We start from the raw sequence: 14,081 nt of genomic DNA on the forward strand, positions 1-14,081 counted from the left end.
AAATCGAAAACAAACTATAAAACACGGGATAAATTATAAAATAAAAACAAAAGAGAAGGACTTATTTGAACACGAGAAAAACTAAGGGGGATTAAAAACAAAATATTTCCCACTTTCCAAAACGCTGCGCAGTAAGGGGGATTATTTACAAATCAGATTAAATTTCAGGGCCAATTTATAAATAAAATATAACTTGACTGCAAAATCCCAGAAAAGCGGAAGGACCGACTGCGGAAATAACCCATTCAAACAAAAACACGCGGATCCTAGGTCGGGTCGGGTCGGATCGGGTCGAACTATGGTGAAACGACGTCGTTTTGGGGTTAAATGGCAGCCCTCAAAACGACGTCGTTTTGGGGGGCTATAAAAAACCCAAATCCTTAAAAAAAATCATTTGTGCTGGTAAGATGAAAAAAAAAAGGAGGGAGAGAGGGGAAGGAGCGATTTTCGGCAGCAAGGCCGGTCACCGGATCCGTCGCCTGCGCCGGCCACCATACACGGTGGCCAGGAAGGTAAAAATTTTACTTTTTTTTCTTTTTTTTTGTATTTTTGTTATGTAATATATATAGATTTGTAGTAGATGAGAAAAAAAGAAAGATTCGGTTTCTTTTTTTTTTAAGTAAAATCACATTGTGCTTGAATCTAGTTTTTGTTGTTTTGCCCTTCGAATTGCTGTTTTGTTCTTGCTTTGGAGTCCCTGTTTTATTTGTATTTAGAAATACTATGTTTGTATTGACTGGAAATTTGGCCCCCCCTTTCCCTTACAACATTTTGATTCGACTTTTATAGCCTATTTACAAGCTATTTTTCTATTGTTTTCTGTCCTTTCGTGTGTTTCTCTTGCAGGGCAGTTGAGCGGCACTGCAGAGTTGGTGGCCGGTGCACAGGAGGTGTCAGGGGGTAGGTGGTTGCTGAAGTGTTCGGGTGGTGGCTAGGGTTAGATAGCTTTTTTTTTTAATTTGGTTTAGGGTTTGGGTGTAATTGGGCTGTTGGGTATTTGGGTTTTTTTGATGGGTTAGTGGGTTTAGGTTGTAAATGGGTTTAGGGGTTTGTATTGTTAGTTGGGTTATTTGGGTTATTGGGTAGTGGTTAGGTTGTAAATGGGTTTAGGGGTTAGTTATCTTGGGTCCAAGCCCGGGCAAATATTGGGCTATACAATATCGTTTAAAAGAAATGTCATTCTTGATACTGATTACGATGATTTGGTTATGTCATTTATATACACGTGTTTTCTACATGTTTAGCATATGGTTATCGTCAAATTACATTAAAATTTATGTCTGAACTTTATATTGAGACAATAAATTCTCCAACCACATTCAAGTACACATACATAAAATCCATCACTGACTCATCTATAGAGAATTATGCACTAAATCACATAAGACCAAATGAATTTTTTACTAATTATATTACTTTTATTATTAAACCACATTAGAACATCGTCGACATTATTGTGTAAACTGGTTCTAATTTTTATTATTAAGTGTGGGTTTGGATAGACGGTGCTGTGTGTTTAACTTATTTTTTGTCTTACGCTATAATATCGTTACAATATCTAATTTTACTATCATCATTATTTTTACACTAATCATAAATAAATCTCAAATATTTAATTTTTTTAAAAATCTTTTTCTTTAACTTTTTCATGTCCATTACCTTTTTATTTATTAAAGCATACCCTTCAATTACTTTGTAACTTTTGCCTATATTTTCAGATATTTAATCAGCTTTTTGTTCCCAATTTGTCTCTTCTTTTATCTCTCTTTTTAGTGCTCCAATCTGATGGGATATCTTTCCTTTTTCTACGTTACTTCTTTCTTTGCTTTTCTTTCCACAGGCTTTGAGCAAGTCCAATCTTACAATGAAAATATATAAATTAACCTTTTATATTTTGCAATGGCTACAGCAATTGTTGATGTAATTTATATAGAGAAGAGATTGTATGAAATTATGATTTTATGTCATTTCTATCTCTTTTTAATAGGAAAATGACAAATCAAATTTTTTTTTCAGGAAGAAAAACCTGATTTGTCGTTCTCCTATTGAAAAGGAATAGGGATTACGTGGAATTACAGTTTCATACAATTCTTTCTTATTTATATAATATTTTTCATTTATAATAGTTTTTATAATATTATTTTTTTATAAATTTTTACACTTTAATATTTTTATTATTTATATGTTTTATTATTTTCTATATTTTTTGTTTTATTATATTTTTTATTGATTTTTAATGATTTTATAAATAATACAAATTTGGTACAATCTTAACTTGCCACATGGCAAAAACAACTTTAAAAAGGGTAGCCGTCTGCTGTGTAACGTTGATAGTAAATTTTAATGGTCAAATGGCTTAATTAATTGTAATTTTAACATTTAAAGGCTCAATTGAGTGTAAAAAAAAGGAGGATTTAATTGATTTTTCAGAAAAAGTTCAAGGGCTTTTAAGACCCTTTAGCCAAGAAAGAATAACTCAAGTTTGAAGTATGGTTAATATACCATTTGGTATTTGACTTTAATTATAAAATTCAATTTGGTACTCAACCTTCCTTTTTCATAATTAAATACTTAACTTTGGATTTCATTACACAAAATCATCTCTAAGGCAAACTACACTAAAATAATCTTTTAAGGCCGATGCCTCAAATTTATTATGCGTAATTATATACGTAGGTCTCTGAGTCCCATCATGTGTCTGGATTTTAGTCTAGTTAGTCCAATTTGTTGACATTAGTATGAATTGTATTAGTTCTTAATTTATTTGTGTAGTAATGATTTGATTCTACTTGGCGGTTACTTGGATAGTTCGTTTGTAATAGTTTGATACTAGTGATTACTCGAATTTATATTTGTAATTCTACTTTGAGTGTACAGTTACACTTGAAAAAAAAATAGTTAGAGCCAATGAAAATGGGACATGTGTCTAATTGTTAAAATATTGATTAATTTAAATGTTAATTCATTTAAGAGTAATGAAAATATTGGTTTATAAAAATATAATTTAAAACTTAAAAAAAAAGAAGCTTTAGAAAACCATAAAAATGTAACCATTTAAAATATATTTATTAAAATTCTTAAAAATGAAAAAATATATAAATTCTAAAATTATCGTAACTTTTAAAAATATAAAAAAATCAAATATAATACATTATAATATATAATATTAAATTTTAGTTAAAAATTCAAAAATATATTTATAAAAATTTAAATCTTTAAAAATTTTACCAGCATAACCGGCGTTAATGATGTTGGTCGGCGTTTACTAAACATATTTATGGGTTAGGTTACTTGCCCTTACCCAAAAGCCCACCCAAAATTTGAGAGGGCTTGGACAAAAATATTATGCCCGAAAAATGAGCTTTTGCAAAAAAAAAATTGTTTAAAATATGGACTGGGCTCGATGTTGAACATGAGCTCGAGCAATTCTTTTAAGTTTGTAATGTTTTATACTATGTTATTTTTATATATTATGTAATTTATAACACATAAAAATTAATTATATAGTAATATATAATACTACTATAATGTAAGAATTAAAAAATTTAAGATGACTTTATATAAAATTATTAAATGTTAAATTAAAATAAGTATAAATATATTTTTTAAAAATTTTGAAAACATAATATGAGCTTGGGTTATCCATTTACAAATATGGATGGGCCTGAAAAAAATTTTACACTCATATTCAGGTCGGACCAAGTTTGAACAAATATAAAATGTGTTAATATCATGCTTAGGTCTAGTTTGACTTAACCCATAAACACCTTTAACATGACTATCAGAATTTATCATCGTGAACACCTCTAATGTGACTATCAGAATTTATCATTACTTAATGTTAGTCAACATCAATCAAATTGAACCAATTTTTTAAATTTAAAAATAAAAATAAAATTTAAAATAAAAAAATGTATCATGTGAATTTTTATATAATTTTTCAATTTTTTTAACCTTTTAAAATTTTATCTATTTTTTTATTTTTAAATTTATACATTCATTTTAATTCTTTTAAGAATTTAATGGGCTGTCAAGAACATAGAACAAGTAGGATGAACGGTTGGTCAAATCTAGTATGAATCATACTAGGATAGTAGTTGAAGTTAGCGGCTCCTCTAGGTTCCCCCATCTGGGATCCCTAGGGAAGAGGATCAAATTGGCCCTTGCAAACAGCTTGATGCATTATCTCCCTTCAACCTTTTGAACTAAATGTGGCAAAATGAAGGAAAATCCATGGATCAACCCCATCGTCTCTACTCCGTAGGAACTACGAGATCACCCCAAGGATGCCTTCAGTATTTTTTTATCTTTTTATAATTTTCTATTTTTTATATATTTAAATTAAAAAACATTTCTTTTGAGTTTTATATTTTTTTTATTATTTTTACTTAAATTAATTAAGATTTCAACAAATAAACATGTGCTCTATCTTCTTTGGCCCCAACCTTAAATTTAGCACAATTTACTTAAGAGTCAAAGTTATATACTAAATGGTTATTAACTTTTTAAAGAATGAAACTAAAGCAGAGTAGAGAATATTAATTCAGTTGATATTATTGTTGTTACAATTGTCCGACGAACGTACATTTGAATCTATTTAAATTCGTAATATTCTTCAATTTAAGGATTTAAGAGATTACGAGTAATTTAAAAATTGTCTTAAAAATTATAAAATCTTGATATTTAATTTTCAATATCCATGAAACAATCAAAAACTTTGAAGGATATGGAGATGTGATAAAAAGTTCTCACTTCTCAAAGAATTTAATTAGTCTTTCTAAAGATATGATAAAACGATTTAACGTGTTTTATTTTTTTTAATGAACTACAAGAGGATGGTAAAGCCCTAACAGTAGCTCGACTCAAACTTAAACCACATCTGAGACGGTAAATACTTTGACCATCAAACCAACACACAGGGTTCATGTGTTTTATTCTTTTAACACATGATGGCGTGACGTGTACACCTTGACATTTTTCATACAGTTGAACAAATTATACATTTTCCTTCCTTTTTTTTCATTTTTAAATGTGCAAAAATTTTACCTAGTTGTAAAAAATGTTAAATTATACTTAGATTATGGCACACCATGATGTATGTGAAAAAAAGTTATTTAATAAATTTATAAAAAAATTAAATGTGATTTTTGTTGAAATAGTAAGATTGGGATAGTGAATAATATGAAATTTGTGTTGAATTCCTGTAATTTTTATATATTAGAGATTGTGTGACTTGAATCCGTTACTTATTGAAGAAATAAATATAATGGCAAAATAAGAAGATTTGTGAGGGCGAAAGGTCGAGAATCGTATAGAACTATTATTCTTCTATTTGACTTTGATTGGAACAAAGTTTTTTAACCCTTAAATAGATATAGTTGAAACTCATTTTATATAATTTATTTTTCAATATTAGTAAATTTCTCCAGCTCTACCTTTCTTGAAAGAGTTTTCACTTAAAATATATACGTTTATTTTTTTTTACTATGTGATCATTCTACTGCTATTATTGACATTTATTATAACAATAAATAAAGTATCAAATTGTTTAATGAGATTAATAAAATAATAATAATAAAACGTAAAAAAAAAAGAACTTAATAGAATTTGACCGTTCTTAGACGAATTATTATTATTAATTTTGATGAAATTTCTTAGACGATTCTTAATAATGAAACATGATATGTTCACCATTGCTTCCATTGAAGAAAAGTGATGATATCTTCCAAAGACTCTAATCTGCCGCTAAGTTCATTGGTTTGAGCTCTAAGCACAGAGTTTTCAGCCTCAACATGCAAGTAACGCTGCATCGTTATGTTTAAACTCATTATAATCTGATGATTATCTTCTCTCAACTGAGTTAACTCAGCCGTCAGATCATCCAAATGCTTCTTCTTCCTCATCCTCGACCTCCTCGCTGATTCTCTGTTCGATACCTTCCTTTTCCTCTTCCTTTCTTCCATCAATAATGCCTGCAATTCCTCTGACACTTGTGTCACCGTTGATGCCCCCGAAGATGTCCCACTCAAAGAACCCATAGCTGGAACTCGAGACTGATATCAAGTCAAGTGTTAATGTAAGGACTGAAATGATGAAATTAGAGATAGTAGTGTAATAGTGTTAGTAATGATAATATAACCAGTAGAGGAAAACCACTGAGAGGGATTGAACAAGAATCATAAACCCTGAAAGAAAGGTTTCACTCAGAATTTGAGACATCAAAATCTCAAACACCCAACAACTAAAGATTTAACATGAAGATGTAAGATTTTGATGATGGGTTATGGATTTTTGAGATCCAGAACTCGGTTTTAGATCAAAGAGAATAAGAAGAAGAAGAATAGAATAAATGATTAAGGGAATCAAGAACGAAAAAGAGTAGAAGTGTTGCATGAAGGGCTACTGATTTATAAGCATAAATTATGGATCATTCATTCGTATCTTATTCGTATAATTATAATCTTTAAAAAAAGATGATGGAACATGTGGGGTGGGAAGAATGGAGGCTGCGCAACTTGGAAAATTCCAGCTTAGAACCAACCATCTCAGTTTGCACCACCGTGGGGTAGCTTCTAGCTACAATAATTTCGTAAATTTATTAATTTTTCAGGTTTTGATTTTAAATTTAATATGATTATTAACGGTGGCGGAGCAACAAGGTTACCTTTAAAATGAATTTTTTTTATTTAAATCATTTATAATTTATTAAATTTTAAATTAATATTAATAAATTTATATTTTGATTTCTCAAAAAATAATAAAAATTTGATTGAATTCTTTAAAAATTATAAAAATATAAACTATTAAAATAATAAAATTATATTTTAATTATTATAAAAATATATAATTTAATTCTTAATTTCGAAAAAATTTCTTGCTCCACTGGTTAATAAATACAGAAGAAAATTATTGAAACTGATACTTTAAATACAAGCTCTTTACAAATGGCGTAGGACATGTGACGGATCACCCACAAGTGGAAATGTAATAAGAATTTTTAACTTGAAAATTGTGTGCATGTCTCTAAAAAGAAATGTATGTGTTTTTTAAAGGTTAATCAGCATTAAATATGTTCAAACTATAAATTAAATTTTAAAGGTATGAATGTAAAAGTTGTTAAAAATTAAAAAAAAAAACAATTAAGTCTTTTTTCTTCTTTTTTTCAGTCAATTGGGTATTTGAACTATCAAAATACATAAAAAAAAACAAGTTCTCAAACATTTTCAGTTAAAGTTAACAACCTCCATTTTTTAATTAAAGCTATCACGTATCGCAACACAATGTGACATGTGGCAAAAAATGATAAAAAAACAAAATATATATATGTATAGAAAAATTATAAAATGTTTTTTTGGTATGATAATCTTTATAATTTTTTTTACGAATTTTATATTTCTTTACATATTTTATAATTTTCTTACATATTTTATAATTTTCTTACAACTTTATAAAATTTTATCATTATTTTCTATATTTCTATATATTTTTATATTTTTTTATGATTTATATATATTTTTATATTATTTTATTAAAATTTAATATTTTTTATAACTTTTATTTTTTTATCATTTTTTTCCCACATGTCACGCTGTGATTATGACATGTGGTGGCTTTAATTGAAAAAAATTAAGAACAATTAACTTTAACAATCAACTATTAAAGTTAGCAATCAAAAAGTATTTTTGACGCATTTTAGCAATTTAAGTACCTAAGTGCAAAACAAAACTAGGGCTTAATTTTTTTTAAAAAAAAATTTAAGAGATTTTTTTATTATACATTTTGAATGTTTAAGTACCCAATTGAGTGGAAAAAAAAAGACTTAATTGCCTTTTTTGAAAAAATTTGAGGGCCTTTGCAAAAATAAATCAAGTACGCAAAACCCTTTCTCAATCCATAAATAGGAAGATAATATGTCAGCGCACTCGAACTCACGTACTCTTACATTAACAATAATACTCATATCAATCAAACTAAAACTTAATCGAAAGGATATAATTATATTTTGAAAACGTGTAATACAAGTAATCTCAATAGAATTTTGGTTTAAACTTTATTACCATGTAATTGACTGTGTTTAAATAGCTTCCTCAACACACTCTCTAATAAAATCATTACTAGATTAATTCTTTAATTTAATCCCAAAATGTATAAAACGACATTTTAATTATCAACGTCTTTATCTTCTTTTCGCCTTTAACTTCGTGGTGAAGTAATATTAATGCCGAAAACTCGTTGGTTCTAGACAGATTGGGTCACCTCCTTTAATTTTTTTTATACACAGCACCTCCTCTTTTCTCTTTACAACTTTGTTTTTCGATTGTCACCATTGTTTCTATTAATTTCATAATCGAGTTAAGTTGAATTTAGTTTTAAGAGAAAATTTCTTTTAACATATATATTTCTATTTATAAACACTAACTCGATATTTTATTTAAGATATATTAAACTTTTTATTACTTAAATTATTTGATGTCAGTTTTATGTAAAATTAAGTTATTAAAATAATTATTTTTATTTTTTTAAGTTACATTTTAGTTATTTATATTTGAAATATTATATTTTAGTCATTTACTTTAACGCATTTTAATATTTTAGTTATTAAGCTATTAATTGTAATTAACGGTGTAATAGTAAGTTGACGTGGTACGTTCAATCATCATTTCAAACAAAAAATTTAGGTTAAATTATACGATCGATCCCCATATTTTTTTTGTTTTGAGTAATTTTTTTTTATTTTCCATTCTTTTCTACTTCTTCTTCTGTTTTCCTCCTTTCTCCATTTCTTTTAATGTAAAATAAGAAAATTAAATTGCTTAAAACGAAAAAAATATATAGGAACCGATTGTATAATTTAGCATAAAATTTTGGTTTGAAATGATAATTTAACGTGCCACATCAGTTTACCATTACACTGTTAATGATAATTAACGCTCAGTGACTGAAATGTTACAACATGTTAACGTAAGTTACTAAAACGTAATATTTCAAACATAAGTGACTAAAATGTAACATGAGAAAAATAAAAGTGACTATTTTAATAGTTTATCCCAATTTAAAATTATATTAGTAGGTGAAAGAATATGTAATTCATGAAAATTAAATATGATTTTGGTTGAACTGATAATTTAAGGGTTAAATTATATAAATAATCACCCAATTTTTTAAAAAAATTATTTTAGACATTTGAAAAAAATGTAATTTAACCATTCATATTATATAGTTTAATATTTTGGTTATTTTTGTTAAAATGGTAAAGAGAAATATGAACTGGAATTACTTTTTTTTTTCACTCTTTAAAAGAAATTGGAACAACAGCCACGTCCTTTATGGAAAACTCACAGTAAATCCCAATCTCCCAAGGGAATACGCAAAAATTAGAGGCATGGGAAATTGGGTTACCATTCAAAGCGCCTGACAACAGTTTCCAGAAAAAATAATCAATGCCTAAAACTTAAACCCCACAAATATAGAAAAAAAACTCTGCAATTTGTACAAAAGATTTAGCTTTATTATTATAGCTATTACAAAAGTGAAAAAGCATAGATTTTGAAAGGAAATGATTTGTTTTTAGATGAGCTTAAAGGGAATAGGTCAAGGGTAGGCTTGGGAACTTCCACCATGTCTTTCATATATTTAATCTACTTCTCTTTCTTGTATAATCTTTTGTTTTTCTTCCCTTTCTTCGCCTTTTTGTCACCTTTGCCGGAAAGGGTCGGTGCTGGTAGCGACACCATTACTCCAACCGACAAAGCGGATGAAAGAGGAGGCCTTTTTTCACAAAAGATGCGGTACTTGTCTCCAAAATCTCATTTATATTAAAAGATTGGAGACTAAAATGATAATTTTTTGTTTTACTTAAATTACGTGAAAAATTAAATTTTTAGAAATAATTTCACGTGATATTTCCGTTTATAAATTTAACGAAAGTTATTAAAATGATTGAATTATATAATATGGGTGTTTAAATTATAAACCTTTTCTTTGGTGTCTAAAATGAAAATTTTTTAGAGCTGAGCGATTATCTATGTAATGGAATAGAGGCGTAATGGAATAGAAGCGTAATGGAATAGAGGCGTAATAGGTAATTCTTTTATTTGGTTGAATGGAATGGAATAGAAGCGTAATGGTATTCTTGTGTTTGGTTGAATGGAATAGAGGTGTAATAGCATAAGTAAAAAAACTAAAATGACTAGAATACCCTTAGCAGAATTTTTTTAGGTAGATGATTATTGTTATTGTTATTAAATTTTAATAAGATTATTAATATAAATAATAAATAATTTAATCATATTTTAACATAATTATTATTAAATACAATTTAATAAAAATATATAATTTAATAAAATTCTTAATATTAAATATTCTTATATGAATTTACTAAAATCATAATATATAATACTATAAAATATAATTTAAAATAATTATTATTAAATATAATTTTTCTAAATATAATTTAATATTTTTTCTAAATATTTTGTAAAAAGAAATAAATTTAGTGGCAGATTACTAGTGTTAAAAGTTAAATTAAGCCGCAAAGAAGAGTAATTTGTGTTAGTGAAAATTACATTTCTCTAAGATCCTATAAACTGTGGCAGCATATACTCATTGAAACATTTATAAATTCCAACTTTAAATATGAACTTATGGAAATCAAAGGCATTTATGCAGCAAGTATATTCTGCGAATCTAATATAAATTTGTTGCTTTATATTGAGCTTGTTAATTTTGAATAACTTTAACAGTTCCACACTCCTCAAAGTTTTACAAAACCTATGGCATTCCATTAACCAACAGCATCTCTCTAATGCTTCAAACAAACAACATCAAGTAACTCGTCCTGGAGCATGCGACAAACCAAAACCGTTTCCCGATCGCTTTTGTCATGAGTCATCATATTCTGGATCTGCTGTACAATCTGCCAACAAACTGAAAATTAGTACCATAGCAACAAATTCACCATAATCGATTCTTCCATCCTGTAGAAGCAGAAAATCAAAACTTAAATCATCGATCAAAGGATAAAAAAGAAGACCTATTCCAACTGATAAAAGAAGTGCAATGAGGATCGAGGACCTGCAAATGTACTTAGACATTGTACCCTGCTATTACCATTTACTCTCAATCATATAAGAGAATAACTATAAAAATCGATGAAGCAAATCAGCTAGCTCGAGAATATGGCTTACATTATCTTGATCAACTTCTCTGATTATATCCTCGAGTAAAACATCTGTCATGTTATGCTCAACACAAGCTTGTTGAAGCTCATCAACTGTAATATACCCACTTCCATCCTTATCAAAGTATCGGAATGCAGCAACGAGATGCTCCTCACGCTCTAGTTTATTAGGGTGAACTGTTGCAGCTATGAATTCTCCATAAACATTGAAACCTCAAATGAACCACAAACAGAAAAGACCCATTTTGTATTGCATTTTGTACTGCAATTTGCAAGTAAATGAATATATCAAATAATCATCATTATTTGATTTTCCAAAAATCATATAACAAGCAAGCAACATAACATAACAAGCATATAACAAGCAAGCATATAACCGTGATTAGCTAAAGATCCTCGCTCGAGATCGACAGAGACTACTGCAGTAGATTACTCTCAGCACTCGGAACAATTAGCTAAAGATCCTCACTCGAGATTGACAGATAAAACCACAATCCAAACTTCAGAATCCCCTGACCAAAATCTACCACCAAGGAATCAGTTGAATCATAGCAAAACTCAGAATATACAACACCCTAAGAAACCAGAACAACTACCTAAACCCATGTTCTTCATACACATCTTCCTGCCATCAGAAACATTTAGTTACACCCAAGTCCCATAATAGAGATCCTCATCAAGGTGGCAAGTCAACCCACAAACAGTTCCTACATACAAATTCTGCCTAAGGACTGAAACACAAGTGAACTCTTGAAAGTAAGCAAGTCATAAATGAGATTAATAATTCCGATTCATTGTGCCAAAAATATGAAACTCTGACCACTCTCAAAATAAGCTATAGAATCCATGAGCATGGAACTGTCCTGATTCATGGCCTACCCTAAACCTTACCACTAAAAACCTAATCCTGAGACAGAATTATCAACAATTCTTGTCTTTATTTCCAAATACTTTACTTAGATAAGAATGCTTAATGACTATGTTAGCTGGACATCGATGCACATCTGATACACATGTAATTCAAGAAAAATGAATCATCACATAACTTAACAAGCCCCAATACGAAGCATCAAACCATGAACCTCTCAAATTTAAAAAAATGAAAATGATAAAACCATCTCTCAAACCATGTATCATCATCAACCACAGCTCAAAAATTAATTAACTAATACTTAAACATATTAAGAAAAGAGAAAAGAAAAAGAAAATTAAGCTCAAAACATGTTCTTAATATTAATAAGCTCACAGCTTCAAATCTCTTTTGAAAATGAGATTCAACAATCCCAAAATAACATTTCAACTAAGGTGATTATAGTAAACGAACACTCAATTCCACCGAGGGGAAAAATAACAATTAGAAAACACTAATCAAAGCTAGATCTTTTGCCATTAAAAATTTGCTCTTCTTCAGTGGCAGACTCACCGCTCTTCTTGTTGAGCTTTCTTGCATACCTCTAGTTCCTCAAGAACTTGGAATCCATCTATAAATGTCCACAAGGAAAGAACCGTTTTTATTTATTTTTAAATGAAGACTAACTGAAAATTCGATTAGAAGATTTAAAAAAGATACCCCTTTGGTGGAAGTGTGGCGGTGCCTCTTGGGTTTATTGATGCCATTCTTGTGAGCCTTGTAAGATTGGTTGTGGGCAGTGTGGTTCTTTGACTTCGCCATTTCTGTTCACCCCGAATTCAAATCCAAAAACACTAACAAAATGAACAAACAATGTTAATTTGATCTGTAAACAAATGATCGATTCTTTGAAGGAAAACCGATGGAAGTTAAAAGCAAAAACCTGAGTCTAAGAAGAAGATGCGGCTCTGATTAGGGCTTTGAAAGAATTGTGTTGTAAAAAATATTAGAGAGGCAGAGGGAGCAAATCTGTAGAAACCCCAAGCGAGAAGGAAAAAAACAGAAGATGGAAAGGGGAAGCGTATTGGGAGGGTAAAACAGGGTATAAAACTAAAGCAGGACCTAATCTGAGCAAAAGGAAGGGATTAAAAATCAGTGGATTTTGAGGATTTGGTCTGTACTGTAATAGACCCGTATTAGTCAATACACTGAATCAAACAAAGGATTAAAATAGGATTAAGTGGGGCCCACAGAATAGGGGTGTAATGGCTATGCTAATACACCCAACCAAACATGGTGTAAAGATTACAATATCCCATGTTCAAATCTCATCATATGTATATATTTTATACAATAATTAAAAAATAAAACTCTTAAAATAATATCTGTTGTTTTGTAAAAATAATAGAGTTTTGTCATTTCATAAGTGAATAGAAACCCGAATTAATGATGTAAAAATAATACCACACCTATGATTTGAGTGGAAAAAATTATTTTATGTAAAATAAATGTCTGTTTTAGAATTTACGGCAATGATTATAAGTGACTTGGTAAATAAATTATAGATTTTATTTGTTTTATTTAAAGATTAGATAAAAAATAAAAAAAATAAAAACAAGTATAGATACAAGTAGATAGATATAACGATGTAGGTGATAGGATGATAAGTTTATTAATATATCATTAGCTGAAAAAGCACACACGTTTATCATGCATGTCTTATATTTTAGAGGGAAAAATGTTGATTTTCGTCTTAATACAATGAAACAAATAAAACATAAAATTTAAAAACATCCACTTATCTACTTTTGACCTTCAAAATGTTCTGTTTTTATATGAACCAAAGATAATCTTTTTGTTTTTTCCCCATTATATTAAATTCATCTAAACAATATATTAGAAGGAATATTCTATAAACTGAAATCATGAGTAAGCTTTTATATATATATATATAAAAGTGAAACCACTCGTACTAAAAATAAATAAATTATTTAGTGAAGAGGTTGGTTCTAAGAAAATGTGTCTATAGACTAAGTCATCGGGATCGATCTG

The 14,081-nt window shown here is 28.6% G+C and overlaps 1 protein-coding gene, 2 long non-coding RNA genes and 1 pseudogene across 3 annotated transcripts; 1 reads left to right on the plus strand and 3 right to left on the minus strand.

Annotated features, from left to right (window-relative positions):
• The first annotated feature begins 392 nt into the window (after positions 1-392).
• LOC121212184 (uncharacterized) lies at positions 393-1,235 on the plus strand. Its single transcript, XR_005907377.1, has 2 exons — positions 393-512; positions 847-1,235. It is a non-coding gene; the product is annotated as an uncharacterized lncRNA (long non-coding RNA).
• Positions 1,236-5,605: 4,370 nt separating this feature from the next.
• Positions 5,606-6,532, minus strand: LOC121212185 (bZIP transcription factor 11). The gene has a single exon (XM_041084522.1). It carries the CDS (start codon positions 6,036-6,038, stop codon positions 5,688-5,690), a length of 351 nt encoding a protein of 116 aa, XP_040940456.1. The 5' UTR covers positions 6,039-6,532; the 3' UTR covers positions 5,606-5,687.
• A 4,045-nt stretch (positions 6,533-10,577) lies between these two features.
• On the minus strand, positions 10,578-11,382 carry LOC107900331 (uncharacterized). The gene is made up of 2 exons (XR_005907378.1): positions 11,187-11,382; positions 10,578-10,915 (listed from the first exon to the last, which is right to left on the minus strand). It is a non-coding gene; the product is annotated as an uncharacterized lncRNA (long non-coding RNA).
• Positions 11,383-12,387: 1,005 nt separating this feature from the next.
• Positions 12,388-13,007, minus strand: LOC121212186 (60S ribosomal protein L29-1-like; annotated as a pseudogene).
• Between the last annotated feature and the right edge of the window lie 1,074 nt (positions 13,008-14,081).

The sequence above is a fragment of the Gossypium hirsutum genome, chromosome A13 (genome assembly GCF_007990345.1).
Source record: "Gossypium hirsutum isolate 1008001.06 chromosome A13, Gossypium_hirsutum_v2.1, whole genome shotgun sequence".
In the NCBI taxonomy this organism is placed as follows: domain Eukaryota; kingdom Viridiplantae; phylum Streptophyta; class Magnoliopsida; order Malvales; family Malvaceae; genus Gossypium; species Gossypium hirsutum.